The 20,882-nt window shown below is 35.1% G+C and overlaps 2 protein-coding genes across 2 annotated transcripts in view; one reads left to right on the plus strand and one right to left on the minus strand.

The window, feature by feature from the left end:
- LOC120334744 (afadin- and alpha-actinin-binding protein A-like) overlaps positions 1-20,882 on the plus strand; it is a 165,345-nt gene that overhangs the window by 91,519 nt on the left and 52,944 nt on the right. The window lies entirely within an intron of this gene.
- On the minus strand, positions 10,125-20,773 carry LOC120334883 (uncharacterized). Its single transcript, XM_039402398.2, has 9 exons — positions 20,441-20,773; positions 17,030-17,132; positions 15,644-15,879; positions 15,144-15,319; positions 14,470-14,650; positions 13,619-13,657; positions 12,910-13,154; positions 12,070-12,569; positions 10,125-11,538 (listed from the first exon to the last, which is right to left on the minus strand). Exons 1-9 carry the CDS (start codon positions 20,556-20,558, stop codon positions 10,881-10,883), a joined length of 2,256 nt encoding a protein of 751 aa, XP_039258332.2. The 5' UTR covers positions 20,559-20,773; the 3' UTR covers positions 10,125-10,880.

The raw sequence follows: 20,882 nt of genomic DNA on the forward strand, positions 1-20,882 counted from the left end.
ACAGGTGATAAATATGACATGAGCAAACTACGTCCCGCAAGCCAGTCCCGGTCCGTTGAGTAATTCAATCTGGCCCGCATGATGCTGCCACAACAAAGCTAAGAACCAAATTTTGATTTTTTATCTGAAAAAACATATAAGGAATTGGTTGGGGTTGCGATTAAATTTAGTTTTAGCGCCAGGCCTATTGTTTTTCAAATTCAAATTTGTAACACTGTTAATATTGTTAATTAATTTAAACTTTTACGTCACTTACATGACTCGCTAGCCTGGGTGAACAAAATTTTTAGCCTCTGGTATAAAAAATGCTTTGCTTTTGATTTCGTGTCCATATATTTGAGCATCGCCCTCTTGTCTACCCGTAGTAAAGCATGCAAAACTAGTGAGAAGACTGTGAGAGAACTGTGGCTAACATTTTCGTCTACTTATTATCAAGTATGCTTGTTCTATAATTGTTTCGGTTTATTTAACTAGAATCTCAAAACGAATGTTCTTTTTAATTTTCTATGCAAAATACAAGCATTCCTACAGTTCAATTAAAAAAATTTCTGGAGAATTTGGAATTTTACTTTAATCCCGGGGGGAAAGGAAAACAAGAAGACGATTCGGCAATTCAGAAGTATGTGTACCAATATAGAGGTTACTAACTTTGTTCGCACACTTTACATCAAGTTGTGTAAAGGGACTGAAACCTATGGGCAGGTGGTATATTCGCGTGGCTAACACAGACAGTCCCTGAACGCGTAATAGAACTAAAATAAGGAAAATCGTAATAAAATCATGGCCTAGCCCTAATCTGTTACACATACTACGGGAGTACGAAATTCAATCATATATGATGACATAGTCTTGTCCGGTTACCAGTTCATGTCAGGTATGGGAATAGGGGTTATTTGCACAAAGCCCCCGGCACTAATGCAAAAGGTAAGATTTGAGAAAGACACCCCTCCACGTTTTAAAATAACAAACAAGTAATTATCCAGTGAGGATTCGGGTTAGGAATGATTTGAAAATTTGAATGTCCAGCGCAATCGGCATTTCTAGCCCTGACTAAATAGTTACTATATTTTTTTTTGAGCGTCGGTAGGGGTGTTATTAGGCAAGGGCTTTTGTACAAAAGATTCAGCAATAGTTAACCTGGTATTCTATATACATGGAATTTTTAGTTTAATATATAACTGTGGGTACTCAAGATAAGAAAGGCGACAAGGCGGATTAAATAACAAGCAAATAACATTTAGCGTAGTCGTGTGTCGCATTTTGAACCATTAGCACACACACATTAGCGGGTTTCTGCTTGAATCATATTCCCTTCCATCTATAGTATCTACATTCTCGCTAGTTGGCACACACGAGTAAAAATATTCGAGTTTTCCAGATCGAGTAATTGCGCATCAGAAATCTCAAGACTTTCTCCTATTCATTAGATGTACTTGTACTTAACGGGAATAATTATTGTTTCAAATAATAACCCCCCCCCCCCAAAAAAAAAAACCTACGTGGGAGGAGAACCTTCATATGATCTAGCCCGGGGGCTTGAGTTGGATACTTTTTGAAGAGATAATCATATTATCCAATAATGTTTCTTAAATCTCCCAAATAAGCACCATTGTAAGTATTGATAGAAACTAAAAGGCTAACTATTCCCAAATTTGGCCTGAAATAGTAACCAGAAGGAAGCCATGGATGCCCACTAAATAAACTATTTTATCGCTATTTTTAATTCCAAAAATAAATATTAAATAGAATTCCGCCCTACCGTGTATAATACGTCGTTAGAATAGGGACACCTACATCTGTTTTTTACGAAGAATTTTGATCTCTGGGTGTTCCCGAAGTATGCGAACCAAGATGGCGGACATCGGAGCGTAACATGGGTAACAGGTTAGGGTTAGGCGATAATTTTTCTTATTTTAGTCCTATTATCAGTTCGAAGACTAGCCAAGAGCCTCCCGTAGTATTTATATCTAAAATTATCGCTTAACCCTAACCTAGTACACATATTACATTCCGATGTCCGCCATCTTGGTTCGCATACTTCGGGAGCCCCGATCTCTGACCTCGCCGAGGAAATCCTCTATCGGTTTAAGGACAAGAAAGACAAAACGAAGGGTACTCCCGTAGGTTACCAGGTTAGGGTTGGGTTAATTTAATTCCGATTTTCCTTATTTTAGTTCTATTACGAGTTCGGGGACTGTCCGTGTTAGCCAAGAGAATATACCCCCTGCCCATAGGCTTCAGTCCCTTTACACAACTTGATGTAAAGTAGGCGAACAAAATTAGTTACCTCCATATTGGTACACATACTTCTAGAACGCCGTATTTGTATATGGACACGAAACCCAAAACGTAGTAGTATGGGTATGCTATCTGTCACTGTACCGGTACGGTATCGTAGCCTCCACGACTTAGACTGACCACCAGATCGCGAACGCGGAACCGCCACAAGGTGCGCAATTTTCAATTTTGATTACGTTATCACACAAAACAGAAAAACAAATCTCATAAATCCCACAGAAATTTTTGAACAAATAAAAGTAATATTCTCTAGCAAAAAATATAATCTTTCACCACTGTAAATTTCAAAGCTATTGTTCCAATAGGTAATGAGAAAAGCGATTTTTTTCATAACAACAACAAAAACAACACATTAACAAAACGATCCTTAAGTACATATCGTGTCCAATAACATTAATGAAAACGTCTGGGAAATCAGTTATCAATTCAAATAGCAATAAAATAAAGGCTGACATCAAATTTTGCAATGGAAATATTGTGAGTCGATTGTGGAAGACATGATGATGTCAGAATCGAATCGAATATTTCTTTCGAATCGAATCTTGAATACTCAGAAGAAAATTGAACTTCTGTTCGAGAATAATGTATGATTGTGGCCGAAATTTCGATAAATTTAGTTTCAAAGTTGAGTTCTGTTTCGTCGTGTATTTTTAGTATTACTCTCGCGTCTTCCTCTTGGAAAAATTGTTTATCTTTTTCGGCTTTATTTGATTATAGATAGATTTTAATTACAATGAAGATACCACGATAAAACTTAATTTATTTCAAAAAATACGTTTCGAGATGTTTCACCCGATAACCTTTATATTCTACCAAAATACAGAAATAATTGAACGAGCGTCGAGACAGGACGTGATGCGGTTGGACTGTGATATCACAGTGCGCTGATTTCAAATGTTTTTCGAGTTATAGTATTCAGTATGGTAGGAGGGGGGGAGTGATTTGAATATTAAAAAAATATTACGTCATAACCCAACGACTGACGTCACGAAGTGTGATGACACAATGTGATGATTTCGAAAGTTTTTGATTTATCCTATTCAGTGTATTCAGTATGAGGGGATGGGGTAATTTGAATGAAAAACAAAATTACGTCATAACCCAACGAGTGACGTCACGAAGAGTGATAACAAAATGTGCTGATTTCGAAAGTTTTTTGATTTATTTCATTCAGTGTATTTAGTATTTATTGTAATTTGAATGAAAAAAAAAATATTGCGTCATAACCCAACTAGTGACGTCACACTATTTTTGACGCAGCATATTTGAATGACCTTTTACTTCCACGTATATACCAGTATTTTACCAGTATCACCCGCTTTTCGTAACACGACGCATAACGGGACAATCTTCTCTTCCCCATATTAATAATAATCCAATGCAGGGCTTCTCAATTTGGACCTGGACCAAAAAATGACGTCATAACACACCGAATGACGTCACACTATTTTTGACGTAGCTGGGTTGAATGGCCTTTTACCTTCTCATATCAGTACTATGACGCATAATAGCACAAACCTCAACCTCTTTCCCATAATATTAATACTCCAATTTCTCAAACTGGGCCTTCGAACTGGGGGGTTGGGGGGACTCCAGCACATGCCTCCACTACCATTCGCGATTAGGGCGGGGCATTTTCGAATACCTGATGATTTCAGAATCAAATCGAATATTTTTTTCGAATCGAATCGAATCTCGAATACTTGGAAGATATATAATTGTATGTTACTTTCTTTTTGTATTGGGTCTTCCAGACACATAAATTACTGGAAACGATTGATGAGCGTTCACACTCAATAAAAAAACACGTTTTCATCAATAAGTCACAACAGAAAAGAGTCATAAGTCAGAATTGGGTTGAAAAAATATGGTTTCAATAAAAAAAATTGAGAAATTTACCTCGAAAATTGGCGGAAAGAAAAAAAACAAGATGGCGTCGATTCGAAATTTTGCTCTGAACCGATTCGAATAATTTACTATTCGATTCGATTCGAATATTCGATTCGAAATGCCCAGCCCTATTCGCGATGGATTCATTTATTTAGTTTAGAACAAAGATGGGCAAATTACGGCCCCTATTATCGATGAAAATAACGTCATAATGATCCTGATTGCTACATCGTGCTTCTTGTTATTATATAAACGTTAATAGCTGTTGGACTAGTTTTTTTGAATAAACAGTTTTTAATCATAGTTTATCATATTTAGTTTTGAGCCTCCGGCCCAGTAACCAAGTCTGTTATGTGTGACTGACCCACTCAGAAAAGTAATTACTAATCCCTGATTTAGAGCAAATTGACTGGGATTCGTTTAATTGTTCGACTGAAATGCAGATCATGGGTGTTTGAGAACCACTATACAACACCGCCAATGATGTCTCGCGATAAGTAGGTGATATTTGGAAAGGCCACAATTGTTCTGGTTTTGGTTTGGTATTGCATCATTTTGTTTCAGAGCAGGTTGGTCTCATTAGCTAAAAAAAAATGAGACCACATCATTATTGTTCTATACCGTGGTTTTTAAGATATAATTTCTGACAAAGGACAAAAGATTTCCACATTCTTCTACGTAATTACGATTATCTATAATGACATCGCAATGACATACTTTACCTAATTCTTCCGGTATTTCATAACATGGTAGATTAGAGACATGTTTTTAGACCTCAAACTATTCTCCTTTACAAACGAAAATAAAAACACGAAAATTGATGAAATCGTCTTAATTTTGATGTGCTTTTGTAGGACATATTTTTCTCAGAGTCGAGACTATTTTACAGTGTTTCCCCAAAAATAAGACATGGTCTCATTTCAATTTTCTTTCGAAAAATAACACTATGGCTTAATTTTGGGGATGTCTTTTAGGGGCTCCCGAAGTATGCAAACCAAGATGGCGGACATCGGAATGTAATATGTGTACTAGGTTAGGGTTAGGCCATAATTTTAGGTATAAATACTACGGGAGGCTCTTGGCTAGTCTTCGAACTGATAATAGGACTAAAATAAGGAAAATTGGAAAAAAAATTATGGCCTAACCCTAACCTGTTACCCATGTTACGTTCCGATGTCCGCCATCTTGGTTCGCATACTTCGGGAGCACCGTCTTTTATTTTCATTTATCAAAAAAAATGACAAAGTAAAGAATTACAAGATTTTCAAATATACAAAATATGGAAACCGATATCTATTTACTTATAAATGTCGTATTTTTATCGACTAGATCTTATTTTAAGGGGAAGGAATATATTAAAATCATTTATAAAATTAAGGCTACGTCTTATTTTCGGGAAAACACGGTATTTTCTTTTCGCAAACACAATGTTCTCCGTCTTATAGCTATTTATCACTTTCATAATTTTTTCTGTCTTTCTAAAGTGTATTAAACAACAAAAATAATGTTTTTCAACTCATAATTTTCGAAAATAGGCTCAGCTGATTAGTGTACTCACAATGTTGCCGTTACAAATAAAAAAAAAAAAACTTTACCCGCCATCTCGCCCAGAAAGTAATAAATTGGTTATAGAAGGTACGGAACCAGACAAATCATGGCGCCTTAATACCACTTTGCTTATAGGTATTGAAGTGCAAGTATTGAAAGTTTAAAATTGAATGCTCTATCATTACGAAAAAAAGCGATTTTTTCCGCCAAAAAGTCGTCCAACCACAACGATTTTACGAAGCAATCCATAAGGCCGCTTCGTGCACAATAAATATTATTTTCCATGTTTTTAAAATATCTTTGGAATGAGGTAATCGTTGTTTTGGCGAAAATTCCACCCCATCAGCAAAATTATCAGCCATAACGTCTGGTAACTGGCAAAAACAAACAAGTTACAAAAAATGTCAACAATTTGACGATGAGAGTCACAAGTTGGAGATAAAAACTAAAACTAAAACAAACTATTATGCAGAAATACCGAGGGAAAATCACACAAAGTGACGTCATACTTCAAAAGCTACGTCATAAAACGAGGGCTCAGAAATCAATTATTAGGTTGCTATTAGAAAAGTCCCCAGAATATAACGTCATGAATATTGAGTTACGTCATAAAACACGATTCCACTCTGACAATGACGTCATAATGCAAAACCGTGATGTATTATCTCTCATAATCGTCTCAGAAGATCTCATTTTTCAGTCAGGGGGATGTTTATATACAAAATAGGCCGGTTCGATAACAAAGCTTCTATCTCTGATATAACTATTAAATTAAAGGCCCATGCCAAAAGTATATATTTATACTGTATTTTCACTTCTTCACTCCGAAGAAGTCATTGTACAAGCAGCACAAATATTCAAAATGTCAGCTTCTGAAGGATTCAACTAAATCGAGAGTTGGTAGCCAGTGCATCTCTAGCATTGAGCAGTAAACTAGTAACTTATTGAACACAAAATGTACATATTTTTCGTTCTGTTATTATGTTGTGTTCTTGTTGGTATTTTCTTCTTGTTGTGAAAAAGAAAACGTTTTTCTCTCTAACTGATGAACAGATTAGCTTTGAAATTTTCAGTGGTTAAAGTTTGTATTTTCCTAAAATGCTAATACTTTTATTTATTTCGAAAATTTCTTTGACCTCTATGGGGTTCGTTTTGTTGCGTGCGAAGACGTCATCAAATTAAAAATTGCGCTTCTTGTGGCGGTTCCGCGTTCGCGTAAGCTGTTTTCGTGGTCAGCTGCTTTACGTTACCGGTAGACTACTGTGGCAGATTGTACATACATTTGAGCATTGCTGTCATGTTTCTCAATGGCTAACAACCCATTTAAGGTCGCTTTCAATTTGCCATAATCGTCTCAAAAGATCTTATTTTTCAGTCAAGGCGATGTTTATATGTAAAATAGGTCCGTTTGATAACAATTGAGATACCGCACGTCCTTATATAAACCATAACAGAGCAAAGCTTACAATAAAAGCGCATTACTATCAACAGATAAGTAGCGATCAATAAGTTATATTGGCACAGAAAGGGTACTTCAGTGTTTTTGAAAAAAGTCAGAGGAGACGTCATAATTCAAAAGTTACGTCATATGACTATAAAACAAGACTTCACCACAAACCAATTAAGTGATTGCCATTATTAAAGAACATATACAGAATGTTACGTCATAATTTGCGTAATACAATATGAGATTGTGAGGTTCTTGTAATTTTGATACGGTAAACTAAATAATACTTTTTCATTGGATTCTTTATTACTTGTCTTACAAGCACCAGACATCTTTTGTAAACTCGGCGAAAGAAACTTGTACTACTTGACGTCACAAATTAAAATTTGACGTCACAATATAGCTCCAAATTCCATGATTTTAAAACAATTACATTAAAAATGTGATGTCATTGTTCCATATAAAGACGTTAAACGGCTAGGAACGAGTTCCCAAATGCTGCTTAAATTGGAAATTTATGACAGGTACAAGTAATTTCGACACGGTATATTATCTACTACTTTTTTAACAGTAATCGCAGGAAATTAATGGAATTTTGGTTCCATATTATCTAGTTTTATCAAGTCCTTGTATAATCTGTTATAAATTTCCCCTGAGGGACTTGATAACTTGCAATAACTGCAAACCGTAAAAATCGTGCCGGTACGCGCATTGACGTCCTGACAGTTTGTTTAATATTGTGACAACATAGTCCCTGTATCGTTTATGAAGTCATAATAAATAATTAATCCTTGAAGAGAATTTTTTAAATAAATCGTTCGCCGAATTAAGAGTTTAATTTTCCTAAATAATAAATAGGCTTTTCTTAGTTTTTTGTTGGAGAGAGCGCGCAGGTTTAGCAAGTTGCCTCTAATTATATTGGCAAAGTATGTTAAAGATTCCTTATTCCAGGGGTCGGCAACCGTTTTGTCGCTCGCGGGCCAAAATTGAAGGTTGCAAGTCATTGGCGGGCCACACATATTTTTAGAAAGGTAAAAATCGAATGGATGGCCGGTGAATCACATTTTATCACACAGATCAGAAGTTAAAGTTTAAGCAGCGCGCGAAGACTGACCATTCGAATATTTTTGTGCCATTAAACCATTCGCACTTAGCATCAAATTTTCTGGTTTTTGTTGCCATTCATCTAAATTTTAATTATATTATAGGCTCATTAAACGAGGAATTGTGAATTATATACTTGTTACGTTATAATATAATTTAGTCTACACGTAAATTCTTTTGCGTAAAGAATATAATCGACAAAACAGCTATAATTTGTTACTATAATTCAGTGAAGGGACGCGGGCCAGATTATATTGCTCCGCGGGCCGGATCCGGCCCGCGGGCCGTAAGTTGCCGACTCCTACCTTATTTATTCGTTTTCAAAAGTTTGTACCATTCCCAAATTTTGTTATGCATGACTGCTTTTCGGAATCAAAACTCGGTACTCCCGTAGTGTGTGTACCTGGTTAGGGCTAGGCCATAATTTTATTCCTATTTTCCTTATTTTGGTTCTATTTCAAGTTCGGGGACTGTCTGTGTTAGCCAAGTGGAATCGCGATGGCTGTCTTTCACGTTTTTATGACATCGTGACGGCTGGTACCGGTAGTCTACTGTGAAAAATTGCATACCCGTACTACGGCGTTTAGGACTTCGTGTCCATATATCTGAGCATTCCTTTCTTGTCTTCTACAAAAATATTCAGTTGTTCATTTCAATCGGCTTTAGTAGAGCCGAGTTTTAAAGGCCCGTTCAATACCATTCCTTACAACAGGGGTGCGCAACCTCTGACCCGCGGGCCAAAGAGGCCGACATGAAAAATTTGTGCGCCCGCTAGCCGAGTTTTCAATTTAGTTTAATCAGGTACGTGCGAATAATTTCAATCCTTTTTCGTTGCAAAGCCCATACCTTAGTCCAATTTATTATCTATGCCAACGGTGCACAACCTGCGGCCGTCGTGAAAAAATAATGCGGCCGTCCACATACAAAATCCTATAAATAAAAAACAAAAAAAAAGTTTAAAATGAGAGATTTGACGGCTTTGCTTTGCAAACTTTTATAGAATAAATTCATTTATATATATTATATATATATTATCCTAATATTTGACATTTTATTATACTTTTGTCGACAAGAAAATGGGGGCAACCGCCCCTCACCGACTTCGATATTTTTCAAAATTGTGCAACCATTATGCAATTTGCTGCAATATATATGCTCAAAAATAGATCCGCCGAAAAGAAAAATCCGTTTAAAATGCGAATATTATACCTTCAAGTAGTGTTACATACTTCATAATGGGCATGGGCAGACTACACCTCGCATGGGTCAAATACGCGGTTATGACGTCAGAAAAGTCCAAACAAAAAATTTCGCTCATCAACCCCCTGGAGGCCATATTGAATACAAACAAATGCAATGTGGCCGCCAATAGCAAAAAGGTCGTGCACCCCTGAACTACGCCTATGACGTTACAATGCCTTAATAACAGCGAGCTTTTGCGAAGCAAACAACGCATGTCATAAGATCAATAACCTGATAACTACTAGAATGGCTATGAATAAATAAAGGTGCAGTCCGCGATTTCACACAGTCATTTGGGTAGTAGGTGAACCAAGATGGCGGACACCGTAACGTAGTATGTGTACCAGGTTAGAGTTAGGCCATAATTCTATTTCAATTTTTTTTATTTTAGTTCTATTACGAGTTCGGGGACTAGCCAAGTGACTCCCGTAGTATTTGTACCTGAAATTATGGCCTAACCCCAACCTGGTACACGTACTACGTTGCGGTGTCCGCCATCTTAGTTCACATACTACGGGAGTACTGTTATTTATATCTGACTCTCGTGTAATAAATGTCGCACAACCTTACCCCACAACCCGCTATAAACACACGATTTGCGTTTTCAAGTGATTTGTATTTGAAAAGCTTCATGGTAGGAATGGGTATATATGTCAAGGCATTAGAAATAATAAACAAACAAGAATAAAAATTAAAAATAAATAAGAAGATCGCGTATGTACAGGCAGTCATCCCAAGTATGGGTGTAAAGTCTTTAAGGTGGCATAAAATTTTTAAGAAAAATCAGAAAATGTAACGGATTTTATCGTATTATACGAAATATATATATATGGTATCCCCACAAGGGGATTAAGACAATTTCTTGAGTGGGTGTGAAGCCAATTGATAATGAAAATATTTGTAGGATTTGATTTTGCCCGTCTTATTTCGAATATTTACAATTCTTTATTTTGAATATTTACGTTCCATCCACGTGATTTCAACGTTTTTATAGGATAAAAAAAAACTTATTATTAGCTTATTATATTTGTAATATTTATTTCAAAGCTATGTATGCTTTTTACATAAACTTAATTCGAACAGGAATAAAGACGAAAATAAAATTTTTCTACAACCGAATATATAATCACGTAACAACAACTAAAATTCACTATTTTATCTTTAATTATTACGTCATATTTACAGCTCAGTAAATAACAATAAAACATAAATTTAAAAAGGTGAAACGCTGAAAATCGCGTTGAGCGAAAAAGGCAGTTTTTAAAAAGTTCTGGCACATTTTGATAATGGAACTTAATTACGTACAGTGTTAAGAATGTTGTTGACGTTTTGATGACGTTATATACGATTATTACGTAGTTACGTACGTCATGTAATCTCCGTCATTATCAGAGTTTTCATTATCGCTAGCGCCAGCTAATTCAAAACGCGAACTCAATAAAGTGTCTTTTTCACTGGAAGGCAAAGTAGCACAGTCTGGTGTGTCGGGGCTGTACCCCGAATCTATTGAATTTTCTGACACTGACCCCCTGCGGTCAAGCCCAACCGGAAGTGAAACAGGAACCTCCCGCGATTCTCTATTGTCTCCATTTGTACATTTTTCGTGTGTTTGTGCATTCTTGCATGAAGGGCACATCGTCATTATGACGACGCGTGACGATTCGCCAGCGAAATGTGAATAATCGTTTATGTCATCACATTTAATTGGAGACTCTTTTTTTATTGCGTCATAAACGTTTATTGGTTGTCGTTGTGTGACGTCTTCTGTTGCCATGGATACGAACATGGTCATATTCTGAGAGAAATCTTTGTTAAAAGATGGCGCGTGTGTTACGTAATCAGGCATTCCGTCAGATATTGCGTCACTATCCATCATCTGTTTCTGCCATTGTTTGAACTTTTCCTCATCGAAATCTTCTGATGACGTAATGTCTCCTGTGACGTCACTTAGATCATTTGTGAACGCTGATTCTATCCCAGTGTCATCCGTCACGTAGTCGCTCATGGTCCTAAAAATTTTACATCGTAAATAATATTTCAAAAATTGAGACGAATGCGATGCCAAGTGTTGAAAATTAGGGATGATCGTATCATTGAAATCTGTGGTAGACTACGTCGGTATGTTTCCCGGCTTTTTATTTCAGGGGGGTCAGATATTTTGTTGGTAGTGATAAAACTATTTTTAACATTTGAAAATGTGTTATGTATTTGACTAATCATCTTCATCGGCATATGAGCCACTTTCTGAATATTCAAATACATTTTTATTTACGTTAAGAATTAATTAAGTATGGTGTCACACCTATATTTGGGGAGGGGTTCGAAATTTTAGGGGTATGTGGAAAAATTATTGGACTAGGCTGAAATTAAGTATCAGGTTTTCAACAGCTTTTGGTAAAATTTTTTAATTAAAATGATAGTCAGGAATCAAGTAAACCAGGAAGAAGGAAGAGAATTAATTTCGAGGGAAAGGTCGAGAAAACATTCATGGATGTGCAACAAGACATAAATACAGAAAATAGAAAGTGTTATTCACGAACCTATCCAGGCTTCCAAGTATTGTGACGTCATTCTTGTCGTTTGTAAAAAGATAGCTCGGCATGTCACTGTCTTGAGGTCCCAACTTTACATATTTTACAGATCCAAAATTTTTCACAATTGCCTGTATATCCTCCTGAGATTTCAATTTCCACGGGTTCCTGTTTTGAAGCGATACACTATTGTTACGTGTGGTGACGTCATCAAATATTAGGACGTCACGTGGCGATGACGTTGAAGGTTCTTCATCGTGCCCATCCACGCTATCCAATATCTCGTTTAGAGAAAAGGTGTCGTCCAAATTTTTGGATGAAGACAGGAGTCGTTGTCGTCCGAAATCGACGTCTCGTTCTTCCCGGCGAGATAAAGCGAAGTACCGAGTGTGGTTATTGTTGTTGTTGGATGGATTGTTCGGAACAGCAGCTACTGGCTTCTGTAGCATGTGCTGTGTGATGGGACAAGGTACTTCTGCTCCTTTTTCACATTGGCCATCAGATTTTTCCTTTAAAGAAAAATAAATTTTCAGCAAGTTTGCTTAAATCAAGTTGGCGCTTTCCCCAAGCCATCACTGAAGTATAAGACTTCAAGTTTCAAATATGGCACTATTTTGTTATGCTATTACTTATGTATTATGACGCCACAGTTAAATTATTACGTCATTTTATTATGAAGTAACCTTCGTATTATGTCGTTTTGAATTATAATACCACAGTTCAATTATGACGTAAGTCAATTATGATGTCACCTTGCATTATGTAATCAAGTATTTAAAAATTTTTACTCCCCATCATCGAGATTCGTTTGCAAGTACTGATTATCTTAGTATTATTAAAGTAACTTACATTAGTATTTGGGAAAAGTCCGGGGTCGTGAATGCTTTCATCTTTGAAGTTGACAAACAATTTCGGACCAGAGAACTTAATTTTACTGAGGCAACAGCAATATCGTCTCCATTGGAAGAAGTATCCAGCGATCGCTAGAGCGACTACGATGATAAATGACGTCACTGCTGACGCAATGATGACTTTCTTCGATACTTGTACCGGTCGAATGACATCATTGATACGATTTGATGACGTGAAAGGTTCTAAATATGATATCTTAATGTAATCACAGCAGTAAGTGGTGGAGATAAACTAACTTATCACAAATTGTTCCGAAGAATACCATGATCAACTAACTATTGCCCAAACACTCTACATGAAATATTACAGCAACAGTATATATATATTGGTATTATTTGAATAATTACAAAAATAAAAAATGATTAAAAAACAAAGGAAGTTTTGAAAACAAAATGCGATATTTTAATAAAAGTTTAAAACGGGGTTAATTTTGCTACATATGGCCTTGTAAGTAGGTGCCGTGATTTGCAAATTTTTAACACCATCTTGTTCTATTCCTATAAATTTTTACTTATATTACTGGAATTTAATTTATTTAACGCATTATTTGCTTTGAATTTGTATATTTCTTGTTTTTAAGCCTTTCTAAGATTAGATTTTCTTCTAAAAAAGTTTTTCAGACGAATGTACAGTTTCTTATACTTACCGTTTATTTTTGTGTCTTCCTTGAGATCGACGAGTGTAACTGCAAAAAAAATAAAATAAATTTAGTTACGAAATCTAATACGATAACGTGGTTGGAGTAATCTATATTAGAAATGAATCAGGGGTTTCAGCATTCAAGTGATTACTGTATAAGGCAGTGGTTTCCAAAGTTGATTGACCGGTAACCAAAATTGAAAACGGAAGTATATTCGTGGGTCGGAAGAGGGGAGCGCCGCAAGTGGCCGATATCGGTATTGATATGTATAATTAAAATACCGGTATAATTGAATCGTTACGAATATACACGTGCCTTAACTTAATAATGACGTAACAACAATAAACTATTTTACTTAAGCTCGGCGGGCCATATTGAATCGTTGAGCAGGCCGTAATTGGCCCGTGAGCCGCGGCTGGGAACCACTACTATAGGATGTTTCATCCCCCATATCCAATCAAAGTTTTGAATCTATATCCAATTATCCATAGGTGGATACCCAAATGAGAAGAATCATCTTTGGGCTTTTGTGTAGCTTGCTCAATTTATTACAGCCTTAGTATGCAAGGGCTCAAATCATGTTTAACTTCTGTCGACATAGTTGAGCTAAAAGAATTGTTATGGATGATGAAATCCCAGCAACATGAGTATTGATAAGATCTGGATTTCATGTTCGGACCACGATTTTTTTTCTATATTTAACACAGCACAACAGAGAAATATTAAACACAATCAGTTGCACGAGCAACGCTGAAGAATGTTCAGGTATATTAGTAGGATCAGTAACTAGGCTAACTTAAGTCCATGGTAGTATAAGGTGAGAACAGTTTGAAGTAAACAAATGAATGAAACCTCACCTTCTGAGGTTATTCTTGCCGTCTTTGGCACCATAAAGACCAAAACATTCGATGGACGAGTCCACTCTCGTTCGGCATCAGCTTCTGATGGATCCATAGAGGCAGAGACGCGGAGTTCATACGTTGAACCCGGAACTAGTGTTGGCAGGAAGGCACTTGTTTCCGGACCAATATACCAATCCTGAAAAATGAATTTTTATTTTTACTTGTTTTATGTAGTCGAGTTTAATGAAAATTTAAGTCTTTATTAATGAAATTGGAACTCGGGTGATCCTTAACAGTGGATAGGACAGATACATAAATATCATGTCTATACCAAATAACTTTGCGTATGTTATTTATTTTTAATATTAATGCAATACTTGTTTTCTGGTTGACAAAATCATAAATCTCTTTCTATGTTGGCATTCAAAAACTGACATTTCGTGTACAAGCACTGAATATTTATCGTTCGACCCGATCCTATTCTAGACAAGATGAGACATGGTATACCTTAATCGTAGCTCCCGATATATTTGAAAGCAGATTGTACTGAATCTTATTAAAAACCAAAATGTAAAACACATTAATGACAATAAAAATATCAACATTGCTTGTTGGTATTTATAGCTAAAATAACTCATAGGAAAGTGGAAATACACATTTTTCTGAAGACAACTAAAACGGTAACAAACCTCCCAACCGGTAGCTTTTTCTCCGTTCAATAGTTCTCTGTACTCTACTTTATAAAGAACTTTTCTTCTATGTAAAGCAAAGCTCAACATTGAATCCATTCTCTCAGGTTCTTCCCATGTTAGTCTTTCCCCATCGTCCACGATTTGAAGCGAGGAAGGAGGAATGGTCAGTTTTACTGTGAAAATTAGAATGTGTTAGTTTTGATATATATGTGTACATATTTATGAACAGAACGTTAAGGCAGAAAAACGAATGTGCTTGCAAACAAAAGCATCTGAAACGTAGCCTACAGTATACAGTGAAGCCTGCAGTATCCCATATCCGACATGGAGGAATGCCGTGGTTCGCCATATGGTTGAGTCGTCTTATCGCCTTTCCTCTCCCCGGCACAAATATGTAAGTCACATTCTATTCAGCATATGTTTATATTACAGGGGTCTCCTTTTACTTACTTAGCAAACAAACTATTTAAAAAATATATACTTATATCTCGGCTTACCATTTGATCCCATACAGGTAAAATCAATCTCTTTGCTTTTGGCAAACGACTGACAAACTCCGGTTATTGCATCACAATCATGTACAGACGCAACCCACAATGTAAATTTTCCGTACATTGTTCCATGAATGCCACAACTTTCTGTTATGACATCACCATCGATGCTTTGTTCTGTCACAGAGCAGTATTTGTCAAGCCTTACTTCATGAGCGTCGGCAGCTGAGATGTAACCAAGCCTGAAAATAGAGTTAACCTATATCAGTTATGGAGTTTTGAAAGTAGAATATGGTAGGTTTTAGTCAGTTTCAACTTTTAGTCTGGCTTCGATACTGTTTGGTTACCGTCAGTATTTGGCATTGTTACCGCTATAATTTCGACTTTAGTAGCGTTCGCCTTAGTACTTATACTTTTTGTATTACTACCATTAAGCTTAATCAAGGCTTCCAAAACTTTTAAGCTTGCGACCTCTTTCAATATGATGAATTTTTTCGCGACCCCGTTACGAGTAGCGCACCGCGTCTTTGATCCTATGTATTCTCTCGAAATTGTAAATTCGAGTTTTGCACTAGTTTTAATAATTGTGTTTCGAATCAAAAGTCTAAAAATGTACAACAAACATAGTACTTTGTAAATTGCGCCCCCTGAAGTATGTTGTGCGCCCTCTTTGGGGTTGCATCCCCCAGTTTGGGAAACTTTGTGCTGAATTAGTTTAGGGACAATGGAAGCACAGCACTCAAACGAAATGAAGGAAAAATAGATCACAGAATAAGCTATGTGACAATAACATGATATCACCGTCACCAACACAGTTCTAATACAAAATTTGGACCTCTAGAAGTATGCGCACCAAGATGGCGCACAACCTGAACATAGTATTGAGTACTGTACCGGTTAGGATTCAGGTTGTGCGACATCTTGGTGCGCATACTTCTACTTTTTAATATAGTCAAGATTAACCGACTTTGTCGTAAGAGACTAAAACCAGAATTCCGCCTTAACACACGATTATATAAATTCGTATTAAAATTATAAGGCTTCGGGCGAATTAGACCTCGTATTAAGATTGCATAACAGATTGAATTAATTTTAAAATTCTGTCTTGAAACCGCCATTTTGCGGCACAGATTATTATAATAATAACGTGTGGCATGAACCGGCGTAATTGGAATTTTGTACAAAGATGAGAAAGAGAATTGCAGTTAAGGAATGTAACTTCGTCGTACTCTTGTAAATTCCGTGGAATATTGGGAATAGATCTTGAAGCGACATTTTTTTTAATTGTCACACTACTAGTGTTTACCGGCTATTCTTTCGGTAGTACTTGTTTTTTTTTAGCTGTTTTCGGTCGTTATCGAAGCCCTACATTTAAAGAAAAAGCTAACATACCTAAAATCTGAAGCAGTGTCTCTTTTTGGTCGCTTCCACCAGCATGTGACGTAATATGCGTTGACGTAGGCACAATTTTCTATCTCCGGAACTTCTAAGAGATCTGTGAAATAGTAGAAAAATCTGGTTGAGTTGAGTTCAAAGTTTAACAACATTAACTCGGAAGTTAGTTTTATGAATTAAATACGGAGTAATCTTTATATCTAATGGATGTTGGGGTCCTTATTTGTAATTAGACACGTATACAAAACCATGTTAGTCTTATGTGCAAATGTATCAAATATTATATTTGGATAACTTTTATACGTTCGGAGCTTTTCCGATATTTTTTTCGAGCGGTGATATTCTTTAAAGAGGTACCATGTCGTAATGACAAAAATTTTCGAGACGATAATATAAGTTTTAAGTTATATAATGACTAATTTAAACATTTGGATGATGGTTTTACAACAGACAGTGATTCACCTCTGACCCGTAATTTCGGTCAGCCGATATGTCTCAATTCAAGGTCAAATATTATAATTTCAAGGTCATAACATATGACCTATTACGTAAGAAATCCGATACAGTCGATTCACGTCGCTTAAGGACATAAATTTGAAACGTAAAAAATTATAACACCTGTGATTATTAGAGTAGTTCTTTGTGCAAATTTATCATTTTTTTTAAATAAAATTTGATGAGTTATGCTTGATTCAAAGCTGTATAAATTAATATGTATATTCTCGCATATAAGCCGAGTGTAAACTGAATAAAAAGTTGTCAAACTGAGAAGTCAGCTTATGCACGCATAACTCTGATCACAGACTAATCATATATACGTTGCGTATGGCGTGTTAGGGTTTGTAGGATCTGCTTATAGTCAGTTCGGCAGTCAGCATACTAGGCAGGATTCATGGTATACTTTGGATTAGGTTGATGTGAAACTTTGTGGAAATAATTAAAATTAGCGTATGAAAGGGAACAGTTAGTCATATGGATATATTATATAACTTTATGGAAATGATTAAAATTACCATACAAAGTGGGATTTGCGGCGAAAATGATGGTTAATGCTTCATTCACTTAGGTTAAAAACACTTGGCAAATACCTCATAAGAATTAGTACAAAATTAGAAAATTTTCAATGATTCATTTTTTAAAATGAACTAATAAACACAGACCTTCAGGCTGTTATTCTATTTTGAATGAAGTTCAGAGACTTTGGTAACAAAAAATTAATATCAACAACAAAACTTCATAACATTCATTCGCTCTGAATCACCGCAGAAGATTAGAAAACCACACTACGACTGTCATCGATGTCCGTGCTTCATAGTACTATATCGTATTATTACCTAACCGCAAATTTTATTTTAATTTTGTTTATTTTATGTTAGGTTTGAAATGGGTTCTATTATAATAAGAGGCTCTCAAATTAAGGTGTTATGGTGGCTGACTAATATTTACGGAGTCCCTCAATAATTCAAAAAAAAAAATACAAACAAAAAACACATTTTTACTTAACGATTATCGTTTCTGAGTAAATTAAAATCACTCTACCTAATGACTCAGATGTAGTTGCTTCTTTTTTTAAAAAAATATTTCATTAATGCCACCATTGCTTATTTGGACAGTTACAAAATTGGAGGATTTTTTCTCCAAAACGGCTATGTGGAAATAGTCACTATTTAGAAACTATGAGTTGATTTAACAATTTGTTTACAATTGTTTTAATTCACAAATTCTTTGTTTTAAAATGTATTAAATTTGACGTCACTACACTTCCCCTCGGGCAACCAATAGCATTTGAATATAATTGTGAACGCCCGTATTTACGTCAGATGACATTTGAATGTAAATTTCTCGAGTTAGATCGAGAATTTAATATAAATAAATAAAACGAATCGATTTCCTGTCCAAAAGATTGTGATAACACAAAATTTTTTACTCGAAAATGGGCGACTTTTAATTTTTAAACCCGAAAACGTGTCATACCATCAGAATTTTTTTTAATTCATTTAATTTATTGTGTTTTCAAGGATGAAATGACAAATATTAAATTTTTGATTAGTTTTGTTTCTATCAATTAATCACTTTATTTATTATCGTTAATTGTTTGCTTTTTAGTAGTGTGCGTGCATTGTTACTTTTTAAAGTCTAACTATTATGCTGTGTTATATACTGATTGCAGATTCGAATTTATCTGATATCAGAATTTCACTTATTATAATGATTTTATGTTCTAGATAATCACTTTTTAAATTCCTTTGTTGAACAAAATTATAATCATTGTTGAGTAATAATCCACAATACGGTCGCGACAAACAATGCCGGGTGGAGTTAACAATCATTTAGCGAGAAAATACTCTTACGTCATAATGAAAGATAATTGGTTCGAGTTCGCGCCGTTATCAAACACGTTTGTTCCATTATGATGAAATAATTGTTAGTTACAACAAACAATCGCTTTAAAGAAATCCATTGTTTGTCGTTGTTGTCATCCAAACGACTCTATAACAGGATTATATGTTCAATCATATTTGCCTTAAGCATTTTAGAAATTCTAAATTTTAAATTTTTTTTACGAAATGTAACATGTTTGAACATTAATAAGCATTAACTTTTCGTCGAAATAATGATTAAAACCGAATAATTCGAAATTAAAATTTATTTTTAGAATAATAATCTATTAATCCTATATTGTTTATATTATCTATGTTATGGTTTTATTGACAATAGGATTTCTGGAATAGATATTAAAAATACATATTTCGACAAATAATCCACTTTAAGCCATCGAAAGTATTTAGTCTTATTTTTTTACCCGGAATTCGAAAACTACGGAGAAAATAGCATTATCTGAAAACTATAAGAAATATTACAAGGATTATATTTTCTAAAAATGCGCTTATGATATAAACAATAACGCAGAAAGTTAAATTAAAAAAAATTGACAAGACTTTAAAATTACCAATGATGAACATAATTAATCAGTTTTGTTAAAATAACTTTGCGTGTATTTTCGAAGTTCTTTTATTCAATTATAGGTTTTAGCCTAAAAAATTTGTGTTTCTCGTATTAGGTATATAGGCGCATACGTTTCTTTGAAAAGCGTTTTCAATTTAATATTATTATCGCTAATATAAAGCAGTTATTGATACATGAAAAAGGGACCGGATTTTAATACTTTTCTCTTCACCTAACCAAAAATCGCCCGTCAAAGGAACAAAATTAATAATGAGTATTTGCAACCATTATATACACATACAAATGATATTGCCCAGAAATGAGTCTTCTTCGCGTCTGATGTTATGTGAACTTGCTTTGATCAAAACCTCATACCAATTTCCCGGAATCTGTAGGAATCCATTTAAATGAAATGGCATTTGAATATAATAATATTTAGATCAAAAATATAATATATCTTACCTTCTGTATTGGGTATTGGAGCAGCTGTTGTAAGAAAGCTTAATTCGAGTAAAATAAACATTGCAATCATGTTCGCGTTCGCGCTAATTACTTTTGTCGACAGAATTTTTGTTTTCATAATTTAAATCGTTGTTTCAATACTTCTTAGTAAACGGATACCAGCACTTAGAAACACATTTCCAAAGTTTTCAACCACTTGAAATAATCCGTTTGTAAAGTGTGTTTTCCTGCAACTGAGGTGTTTTTTCAAAAAAGTTTAATCCTTTTTACGGGAATTTCCGAACCCTCTTTAGAATATGTGTATCTTATTATATTTAATCTGTAATATAAACAATGATAATTAGATTCGTTCACGGGACATTAAATGATCAACGAAAAATGTTTAAATGCTCGACAGGTGATCAAATCTTTCCTGGAATAAACTTAAACTCAAATCTAATTT

Source organism: Styela clava, chromosome 1 (assembly GCF_964204865.1).
Source record: "Styela clava chromosome 1, kaStyClav1.hap1.2, whole genome shotgun sequence".
Classification (NCBI taxonomy): Eukaryota; Metazoa; Chordata; class Ascidiacea; order Stolidobranchia; family Styelidae; genus Styela; species Styela clava.

What these genes read in the sequence shown, in the direction of transcription:
- LOC120334883 (XM_039402398.2), bottom strand. Translation starts at nt 20,558, where the DNA reads ATGAAAACAAAAATTCTGTCGACAAAAGTAATTAGCGCGAACGCGAAC. An exon ending in TACCTGTATGGGATCAAATG is followed by an intron (nt 15,320 to 15,643) that starts GTAAGCCGAGAT and finishes TAATTTTCACAG; the next exon opens with TAAAACTGACCATTCCTCCT. An exon ending in GGCAAGAATAACCTCAGAAG is followed by an intron (nt 13,658 to 14,469) that starts GTGAGGTTTCAT and finishes TTTTTTTTGCAG; the next exon opens with TTACACTCGTCGATCTCAAG.